A 10,415-nucleotide genomic window follows, 5' to 3' on the forward strand; every position below is an offset into this window, starting at 1 on the left:
GGCCCGCCCGTGTCGGCCTCCCTCAGCCCCCGCGGCCCCCGGCGGGAGGGAGGCCTGGTCGTGCGCGGCGGCCGCTCGAGCCCGGGCCCTTCCGCGGAGGCTCCCGAGGAGCCGCCGGCGGTCGCCCCTCAGCGGGGCTGTACGCGGGGCCCGCCGCCAGGTGGCAACTGCGGCCTGCGGAGCCGAGCCGGGCCCGCAACCCCCCGGCCCGGCCGTGCCCTGGGGCGGAGGCGGCCCTTCCCCGGCCCACCCGCCCTCCAGGCCCGGCGGCCGAAGCCCTGCGGACGCTGCAGAGCGGTAGGGCCCCGGGATGCCCCGCACCGGGGGATCCCTGAACCGTGCGGGTGCAGGGGCTGTGGCGGGGTGGATGGAAGGGGCTTCCCCCCCGCCCCGCAGTGTCAGCAGGGCCTGCGGCAGCGCTGGGCCCGAAGCTGGGCAGAGCCTTGACCTCTTCCAGGGCCTGGTGACCTTCCCTTGCTGCTTTTCATGTTTTTAGCCCCAATTTCCAGTCGTGCAGCCCTGGAGATTAGCTTTTCCCCCAAGGGTTGGCCAAAGCACCAACCCCTCTGTCCCAGGCTGAGCTGGGGAAGACCCCGTGGAGGAGAAAACACGCGAGCGCACAGTCTGACCCCTCTGCCGCTTCCTCTGGAACCGCACCGAGCCCCTGGGCAGGGCACGATTGTGCCCGGCTCATGGCACCCTCCAAGCGGGGCTGGCTGGGGCCACACAGCCGTGGGCTAGTCGCTGCCCTGCCACCGCAGCCGGGCTTTGGCCAAGTGCTGCAGCTCGCCCGTAGCTGTGAGCCAGCCCAGAAGGGAGAGGAGTTTGTGCTGAGCCATTTTTTCCCCCACCATGCTCCCCGGAGCACCCCCGTGCCCTTTAGTACATGGGTGTGTGGCACAAGCAGGCAGGAGCCAGCCCGGCCCACCCCCCAAGGCTCCCCCCAGCCGTGGCCTCATGGAAAGCCAAGCACGGCCACGCTTCACCCCACTTCCCTCCTGGTGTGGGAGTCTCCCCCGTGGGAGGCCGCTGGCCTGAATCTCACAGCCCCTCACCCCGGGTCACTCCCATTAGGTAAAGGAGCAGCTCGTCTTGGCGGGGGTATCTCCCTCTCGCGCTTTCCTTGTATTGTACGGGCCTGGGTCATCGAGGAAATCTTACGGGTCCTTCTGCTGCCGAGTGGTCACGGGGGAAGCCCGGCCCCCTTCCCCCCATTGTCAGCGGCCGGGCCGTATCCTCGCTCCAAGCCCCGGCCCCTAAAAATAGCTCTTTGTCAGGCGATTGTTCCGACACCTTTGCGGCGGCATTGACGTGGGCCGGAGCGGGAGAGCGGTGGGGTAGGTGGAGGGGAAGGGCTGGAGGTCCCCCCTGGGACCGCTCCGAGTATTTGCCGCTGATAACGGCCCCTGTTTTGGGGAAATGGGCTCCTGGCGCACGGCTGCGTGCCGAAGGCCTTCCCGTGCCGCTGCCCGCCGCTGCCTGCTCTGCCTGTTGGTCACCTCTCCCCTACCTGTCCCAGTCCTTTGGACAGACACCCTGAGGTCCTCAAATGGGGGGAGGCCTCTGCCCAGGGCACATGGGGGGATGGAACCCTTCCAAACCCCCAGTTCAGACCCTGCACCCCCGAACTGGCACCCAATGTGCTCCCTGCCGGCTCTCCCCGGTGGGGCCAGGGCAGGCAGGGGTCTGCCTGGGGGGGAGTGGGGTTGCCAGTGGGCGAGAAGGCAGCGTGCACCCCCGCTGTGTTTTGGGGGGGCCTAAGCCCAGCGCTGCAGAGCTGTGCTGTGGCAGGACAGGGCTCAGCCCCCCCCGAGACATCCCTTCCCCAGTGCTGATCCCAAATGACTCCTGGGAACTGCAGTGCCCAGGGCCCCCCCGTACCCGCTCAGAGGGGCCCCAGCGCAGCCCCACGCAGGGGATACACCCAGGGGAGACCCCCCTCACTTGTCACCCCCTGCCACCCCGACTCCTGTCAGCTGGAGATGACCGCCCCCCAGGGCCTGCTCCTGCTCGGCCACCCCAGCTGCAGAAACAGGATTTGATTTTCCATGAGCGTGAGCAGGTCTGGATTAAAATAAACTCCTGGCCCAGATCCCTTTTCTGGTGTCGCAGGAGATGCCGCGTTTGCCGCCAGCGCTGCCCGCAGCCCCGCTAAGCACCCCAGCCTCGACCCTCCCGGCTGCACGTACCCGCGGTGGGGACATGCCTGTCCCCTGTCCAACCCTTGGGGACATCTCCCTCTCCCAGCCGTGCCCAGCCATGCTGGCTCTCGGGAACGCTGGCCCCTCTCAGCAGCCGTCCCCAGGCTGGGCTGAGCCCCCCGGGGCCACTGGCCATGGGGCAGGGCGCAGGGCCAGCCCTGCTCTGATTACCCCCAGCGCTTTTTCCTTTTTCTTCCTTAATTTACTGAGTGCTAAATCCAAATATTACAACTTCCCCTCCATGCTGCTGGTTACGCAGGCGGCCCCCGGCCGGGCATTGTCTTATTGTTTGCAGAGGGAAGCTCCAGCGGGAGATTAACCTGGTGTTCACCCCACACTGCGGCTTCACACCCTGTCCCTGCCGGCGGGGTCCGTGTCCCCGGGGACCGCAGACGGCACGGGGTCCCGGTGGGTCGGGCAGCTCTGAGGGGTCCACTGCATGGGGGGCCACGGTGAGATGGTGGCAGCGGGGGTGCCAGGGGGGGCTGGCAGCCCTGCACTGGTTCCCCCTGCGCCGCTGGGACATGGGGGACCTTGACGCACTCGGGTTGAGTGTCCCTCAAGGGTGGTGCGAGGCTGCAGGGCCACTGCCAGCCCTGGTGGGGTGGTGAGGAGCTGGCAGGTGTCCTGGGGGACTCAAGCGGATCCTTTGTCCCCTTCCTTCCCCAGGGACCCCAGCAGGGTGCTGGTGGGGTCACTACGGTCTGTGTCTGCTGGCACAGAGAGGCAGGGACTGCCCAGCATCTCCCAGCATGGGGGCCATCTCGCTGACCCCTGATCTGTCCATCCCATCCATCCCATGCCATGCCACGCCATGCCATGCCATCCCATGCCTTCCCATCCCATCCCATCCCAGTGTGCTCATCACATGGTTCATGGTATGTCCCTCCCATCACCACCCCTGACTGCCCATCCCTCCCTGGTCCTTCCCCCCACCCTGCCCTGTCCCCTTGTCCCCCGTCCCCTGGCCCCACCTGCTGCCATCTAGACCTTGGGGGTCACTTCACAGCCCTTTGCCCCCAGGTCCGACAGGGCCAGGGGTGACCTATGACACTTGGTCAGTCACTGCCGTCACTGCAACAGGGAGGATTCCCAGGGCAGCGAGTGGCTGAGCTTTGCTCTGGTGCCGGTGCAGGACGTGGTGGGGTCTTTGTCCCAAGCCTCTGTCCCAGGAGGCGCCGGGGGAGGGCCAGGCAGCACCCAGGGCTGTTGCCAAAGGACAAGGCATGAGGAGGGCTGGATCCCGGGGCTGAAACCTGCCTCTGTGTCCCACATCCCCGGCTGGCTCTGCTTGCTCGGCTGGCTCAGACTCAAGCTCACGCTTAGGCCCAGGCCCAGGCCCAGGCTCAGGCTCAGACACAGCTCGACTCCGCTGCCCCATCCCGGGGGCTGTGCGTCGGGGGAGCAGTGCTGGAGGCTCTGCCAGACCTCCCACTCCCCTGTGCCTGGCCAGACCCTCCTGGGTCCCCACGAGGCCACGAGTCCCTTTCCACTGGCCCTGGTGCAGAGCAGTGCTGGGGGCTGTGGGGTCCCAGCCCCCCCATCACCAGGGAGCGATCCCTGCCCGGGGACCCTGCCCGCAGCTCCGGCAGCTCCTGCCTGGCCAGCCCCGGCCTCGGCCGGCCCAGCAGCGCAGCGGCTCTCGGCACCGCCGGGCTCCGGCCACGGGTGCAGCCCTGCTGCATTCCAGCCTCGCTGGCCCAGCAAGGTTAAACTGCGGAGAGACTGAAATATTTGGGAGGGGAATGGAGAAGGGAAAGGGGAAAAAAAAAATCTATAAAAAGAAAGTTTAAAAACACAAGTTAAAGAAAAAAAATACCAGGCACGGAGTGCAGCTGCGGTTCTGGTTCCAGTTCCCAGGTGATGTCAGGCCTGGAGCCTCTCCAGCCCCGGCCCCTCGGAGACGGTCTTTGTGGGTTCAGCACTGAGTGTTTTTCCTTCCTGAGACTCGGGGACACCTTCCTGTCTCAGAGAAAGCGGCCAAGAGCCTTTCCAAGGGTGTCCGCGCGCAGGAAGGGGAGAGGATGGGAGGGGAGCGCGAGAGAGGCGGCGTGGCTGGGCTCGGCGTGGGGCCGGGGAGCCAGCAGCAACCACAGGCTGTCGGCTGCGGTGGCCACGGTGCTCGCCCCACGTGGGGCAAGGGGCCGCTCAGCTCCCACCAGCCCGGCAGCCTCTGGTGCCTCTGAGTCACCGTTTTCCTCTCGTGGTGCTGGGAGGGGCTGGAATGTACTGGGACCCGCGGGATTGGCACTGGCACATGCTGGGACCCATGGGTTTGGCACTGGGACGTGCTGGGACCTACGGTCCCAGTGCTGGCACATGCTGGGCTCTGCAGCCCCAGGACTGGGACGTGCTGGAATCCACAACCCCAGCACTGGGACTTACTGGGTGCACAGCTCCCATGCTAGGATGTACTGGGAGCCATGGCTGTTACGTTGGAGCTTGCTGGGGCCCTAGTCCCTGGCACTGGGACATGCTGGGACCCGTGGCCCCAGCACTGGGACATGCTGGATTCCACAGCCCCAGCACTGGGACATACTGGAATCCATGGCCTTTACTTTGGGGCTTGATGGGGCCCTAATCCCTGGCACTGGGACATACTGGGTGCACAGCTCCTGCACTGGGACTTACTGGGACTCATGGCCTTTATATTGGAGCTTGCTGGGGCTCTAGTCACTGGCACGGGGACATGCTGGGACACGTGTGCTCAGCCCTGGGACACACTGGGCCCCACGACCCAGCGGCTGGGACGCGCTGGGACCCAGGCGCTCAGTGCTGGGACATGCTGGGCCCCCAGCACTTGGCCCACCAGCCCTCACTGCCCCCCCGGGGGCTCCAGAGCTGCCGTTTCAAGGGCTCGGTCCCTTTTCATGTGCAGGTCAGGCTGTTTGCAGAGCGCAGCCCCCCCCTCCCCGCCGCCCCTGCCCCCTGATAAACCCGGGGGCAGGGATTCTGTGTCCTGGGCTGTTTGGAGAATCTCACGGCTGTTTATTGGGGTCTGGGACACATTAGCCACGCTGAGAACAAACCTCTCCCACCCACCCCGGTCCCTGCCTGGGACCAGCTCTCACAGCTGCGCTGCGCTGTCAGCTCCATAAATCAAACCCGGGGGGAGGGAGCCCGGGGCAGGCTCGCCTCAGCCGAGCGGGGGGCCGAAAGGTGCCGGGGGGCTCCCGCCTTCACCCCCTCCCCGGGGGAAGCTCCTGTGGGACCCCCAGGGTGGTCCCCCTGCTCCTTGCTGGCTCCAGCATCCTGGGGAGACAGGGCAGGTCAGGCCCTGCAGCACTCAGGGGGGTCACCCCGGGAGCCCCCGGTCGCCCCATCTGCAGCTGCCTCTGCTCGGTGGGACATACCGGCCCCTGGGAGCCGCTGGCCCGGCAGGGCCCCGTTCCCAGGCTCAGCGCTCCCCGACAGACAGCCCAGCTCGGCCCCCCCTACCCCAGCGGGGTCCTGGGTGGGAGGGAGGACCTAGGCTGGGAACCCCCTGTGTCCCCACCTGACCCCGCGCAAGTGCTGCTGCCTGCAGCCCCGCTGTGCACGGCCCTGGGTGGCCATTGTGGTGGCAGTCGCGGTGGTGGTGGCGGTCGCGGTGCTGGTGGCAGTTGCAGTAGCAGTTGCAGTAGCAGTCGCGGTGGCAGTCGCGGTGGCGGTGGCAGTTGTGGCAGCCATGACGTACCAGGCAGAGGGGACGGCACAAAAGCAGCGACACCAACCCCGACCCACCATCCAGGCGCTCATGGCTGCGGCATGGGGCTGGCAGTGCCGTCCCCATCCCTCGGCACAGCACGGCACGGCACAGACCGCGGCGCCAAAGCTGTCGGCAGGGCCTGGGGACGTGGGGACAGCGTGTGCCCGGGGGTCTTGCCCCACGTGGATCCCACTGGGGCCCACGAGTGCACCCATGGGGAGAGCCGGAAGGGTTGCAGTGGCTCCAGCGGCGGGCGCAGGGCCGGGGCTGTTTCGGGGACCCCATGTGCCCCCCAGCTTGCCCCACGCCAGGGCTGCAGGCAGGCACCGGCCCGTCAGAAAAATAAGGTTTATTTTCCAAGCGGCTGCACGTGCACAACCAGCGCCCGCGGGGCCGCGACACCGTCCCCGCCCCGGAGCGCCTCGACGCCGGCCGCACATGGGCCCTTTCCAGTCCAGCCCCAGGGCGCGGGGACCCCCCTCCCCGGCCCTGCCCCGCGCGGGCAGCCTCGGCCACGGGAGCATCCTCCCGCCCCGCTGCCGGCTCCGGGGCCGGTGTCGGTGCGGTCCCAACCCGCGGCCTTGGGCTCGGCCGCCGCCGCCTCGGGCAGCTCCCTCCCTCCCCGCTCGGGTCTCTGGGGCTGGCGTGCGCGGGCTCCGGCCGGCTCGGCCGCTGTCTCAGGTGGGTGCTGCCGGACCCCGGCTCATCTCCGTGACACTCGCAGGGGCGTCACCCCCCGCACCTTCAGGCAGTTGCCCCCAAGGTCCCTCCGGCCGCCCTGCAGAGAGAGAAGGGGAGAGCTGCAGGCGCCGGGGGGGTTTCCAGGCTCGGGGGGGGTCCCCGCTCCTGCCCACCACCACTCCGTGCCGGCTCCACGCCGAGGGGTCACTCTGAAACAGCCGGTGCCGCAGTCCCGGGGGCTCAGCGCTGCCCAGACGGACAGACGGACAGGGCTGTGCCTGGCGAGCGGCTGGGTGGGCGATGGTGGGGTGGCTGCTGGGGGGGGGCCACCCGCAGCCCCGTCACCCTACAGGGACACGGCCCCCATGGCTGCTCAGTGCCACCATGCTCAGACCCGCGGGCAGGGCTGGTGTCACCCCGGGACAGACCCACGGCCCCAGGACAGACCCACGGCCTCGATGGGGATGAGGAGGCTCAGCCCCACTTCCCAGCACAACTTCAGTCCAGTACTGCCCAGTATAAACCAGCACAGCCCAGCATGGCTCAGGCCTAGCCCAGAACAGCTCAGTATAACCCAGCATGGCTCAGCAGAGGCCAGTTCCCACCCAGCCCAGTCCCAGCACAGCCCAGTTCCAGCCCAGCCCAACCCATTTCCAGCCTAGCACAGCCCAGCATGGCCCAGTACAGCCCAGCCCAGCCCAGCCCATTTCCAGCCCAGCCCAACCCATTTCCAGCCCAGTGCAGCCCAGCCCAGCCCATTTCCAGCCCAGCCCATTTCCAGTCCAGCCCAGCCCAGTACAGCCCATTTCCAGCCCAGTGTGGCCCAGCCCAGCCCATTTCCAGTGCAGCCCAGCCCAGTACAGCCCAGTACATCCCATTTCCAGCCCAGTCCCAGAGCCAGGAGGTGCAGAGCCGGGTCCCAGTCCAGCTCCTGTTGTTGCCCTTGGGTCCTGGGTGCTACAGGAGCTCCCAGCCCCTCTGCAGGGTCCCCGGGGGGGTCCAGTGCCATGCCAGCCCCCCAGCTCCCGCCTCGGGGAGCAGCCCAGGGACATGGCTCAGGCCTGGCCAGAGGGTCCCAGCCAGGGGACAAAGACTGGGGCCAGGGGTCAGCCGGGGGGGGCCGGCGAGGCTGCAGAGTCCGGCCAGAGATGGGGTGGGGGACGGGAGCAGGAAGAACGATGAAAAATGGAGCAGCAGAAACTGAAAGAGCCCCAAGGGCTGGAGTGTCCCCTGTGGCCACACCACTCGGGGTCACCCATGGGACAGCTTGGGGGTCCCATGGGAATGGTGGGGGTCTGGCAGCCCCTGCCCACGGCCCTGCCTGGGGGTGCCCATGAGTCTGGGAGGCTGCCAGCCCCTCAGCCTGCATCCTGCATGGCCCATCCCTGGGGCAGAGGTACCCAGGACCCCGGCGTGGGCAGCAGGGTGGGCTCGTCATGGGAAAGGTGCCCCCCCTGAGCTGCAGGAGGCCAGGGGGGGTCAGCCGGGCAGACAGGGCAGGGCATGGGTGCTCAGCTCGGCCCCCCAACCTAGGTGGGAGCTGTGCCGGCACCGCCAGCAGACCCTGAGTGAGGCCATGGGACGGGGAGCCCTGCCTGGCCCCCCCATATGGGGTGTCTGCTGTGCCCTGCATCATGTCACGGTGCTGCCTGGGGCAGTGCTGCCGCAGCACCTGGGGGGGCTGGTGGGGTCGGGGACAAGCTTGGGGACAGGGACGGGGTCAGCTTGTGAGCTCTGAATTAGCCAAGTGCCCCCAGCACTGGGGTGACTGTTTAACCCCCCCGAGACCTCCCGGCCCGGACGGACGTGGGGGAGCAGCCCGGCCCTCTGACGCGAGCGGGAGCTGTGGGCGTGCGGCTACGAGCAGGATTTGGCCGGGAGCAGCCAAAACCTCCAGCGGGGGCTGGAACCAAGAGCTTGTGGTTCTCTCCAAGACGTGCTGAGCCTCCTGCCCTGCTCAGCCTGGGCAGGGACCGCTGTCCCCCATCCCGTGGGGACATACCGAGCCTCCTGCCCTGCTCCACCCCATCCCAGCGCCCCGCTCACCCCTTTCCGCTGGTTGCTGAGGCAGAAGGTGCAGATGCTGCGGGGCTGCTTGCTGTCCAGGTCGCCCTTGGCGCCGTAGATGGCACTGAAGCAGGGCTGCCCGTCCTCGCAGCCCTCGCCCAGCAGCAGCACGTTGGCCAGGTGCGAGATGTAGCTGGAGGCCAGGCGGAGGGTCTCGATCTTGGACAGCTTCCGATCCACCGGCTCGGTGGGAATGAGGGTCCGCAGGGCAGTGAAGGCCGTGTTGACGCTCTGGGTCCGGTCCCGTTCCCGCGCGTTGGCCGCTTGTCTCTGCTTCACCATCACCATCGGCCCCGGTTTCCGCGGCAGCTTGCGGCGAGCCTCGGCGCCCTCGCAGCAGCCGAACGACTGGTCCGACGTGTCGCTCTCGCTCCGGTTCTCCTCGTCCTCCGAGAGGATGCTGAGGTCAGGGTAGAGCACGCGGGCGGCCACGGGGCGCAGCATGGTGAAGGCCATGGCGGGGTGCCCGCCCGCACCCCCGGCCCTGCTGGGGGGACCCCCCAGGCTGCGGGGAGCCTTCCCCCACCGGCACGGCTGCGACGGCCGGCTCCGGACGGACGCCTTCCCGCTGCTGCTGCTCTGCTCCGGCGGCCGAGCGGGGCTGGGATGACTGTCTGCGGGGGGAATCGGGATTTATACGGCCGGGGAGGGGCTGACGCCGGAGCCCACCCCCAGCCGGCCCCCCGAGCCGCCGGCCAGCAGCCAGCGTCCTCGCCCCAGCCCGCGGGAGCCAGCGCTGGCTCCGGCCACGGGCCTGGCCCTGCTCCGGCACGCCGGCCTGACCACGGGCACCTTGCACCCGGGGCCGGGCTCCAGGTGGTGGTACCGGAGCCCAGCGGTGCTGCAGACTGTGCCAGGGTGACCTGGTGTGGCAAGTGCTCCCTGTGCCGCAGCCCTCGGCCTCCAGTGCCCGCGGAGTGATGCCACACGCAGTGGCAATCCATGGGCAGTGTGTCCCCAGACCCTGCCCGGCTTGTCCCCTGCCAGCCCCGGGTCCTATGCAGGGTGGCATGGGGCGAACGCAGGGCACGGGCAGGTCCCCGGGAGCGGATGGCACCGGTGTGGTCCCCGGGGTGTTTATAGGAGGGGACGCCAGTGGGGGACACGCTGCTCCCGACACCCTGCCATGCCCCACTGGGATGGGGTCTGTGCCTGGGAGGATGCCCGGGGTGGGCAGGGAGTGGCAAGGGCAGGCAGCCCCTCACCTCTCTGTCTCCAGGGCCTGGCACCCCGCCTGCCCACTGCAGGAGGGGGACAGGGGGACACGGGCAGGGGCACGGGCAGCGGTGCAGGCAGTGCTGCCAGGCAGCCAGGAGCGTTTCCTCCCGCCCGGGAGGAAGGTGTGTGCCGGCAGTGGAAACACCGAGTCTTTTCCTGCCAGGGGAGAGCTGAGCTGGCAGCAGCGGGAGCCGCCGGCATCCCGGGGAGGGCTGCGGGTGCCCCCCCAGCCCGCGGTCTGCTCCTGGTCCTTCCTGGGCTCCCAATACCACAAGTGATGGCCACCCCCTGCTCCTCCTCACCGGGGAGGTCGTACGGATCTTGCTCTGCCTTCACCCCCCAAGCCCCAAGCCCAGCACCCCCGAGAGCAGGCAGGGGCGCAGCCAGCTGAGACAAGCAGGCAGGAGGCTTCCTGCCTGCCTTCCGCCCTGGCCTGCGGCCGGGCAGAGGTCAGCAGCTCGGCGATGCTCCGGGCACAGCAGGTCAAGCGGCAAATGGAGGGCAGGAGCTGGGGCCTGGCAGTGGCCGAGGTGCCAACATGTTCCGACTGCGGTCCCCAT

The 10,415-nt window shown here is 68.6% G+C and overlaps 1 protein-coding gene across 1 annotated transcript; it reads right to left on the bottom strand.

Annotated features, from left to right (window-relative positions):
* Positions 1-6,223: 6,223 nt before the first annotated feature.
* Positions 6,224-9,232, bottom strand: TCF15 (transcription factor 15). Its single transcript, XM_074842955.1, has 2 exons — positions 8,617-9,232; positions 6,224-6,667 (listed from the first exon to the last, which is right to left on the bottom strand). Exons 1-2 carry the CDS (start codon positions 9,091-9,093, stop codon positions 6,593-6,595), a joined length of 552 nt encoding a protein of 183 aa, XP_074699056.1. The 5' UTR covers positions 9,094-9,232; the 3' UTR covers positions 6,224-6,592.
* Between the last annotated feature and the right edge of the window lie 1,183 nt (positions 9,233-10,415).

Source organism: Strix aluco, chromosome 17 (assembly GCF_031877795.1).
Source record: "Strix aluco isolate bStrAlu1 chromosome 17, bStrAlu1.hap1, whole genome shotgun sequence".
NCBI classification, from domain to species: domain Eukaryota; kingdom Metazoa; phylum Chordata; class Aves; order Strigiformes; family Strigidae; genus Strix; species Strix aluco.

What these genes read in the sequence shown, in the direction of transcription:
- TCF15 (XM_074842955.1), bottom strand. Translation starts at nt 9,093, where the DNA reads ATGGCCTTCACCATGCTGCGCCCCGTGGCCGCCCGCGTGCTCTACCCT. An exon ending in TCAGCAACCAGCGGAAAGGG is followed by an intron (nt 6,668 to 8,616) that starts GTGAGCGGGGCG and finishes CTCTCTCTGCAG; the next exon opens with GGCGGCCGGAGGGACCTTGG.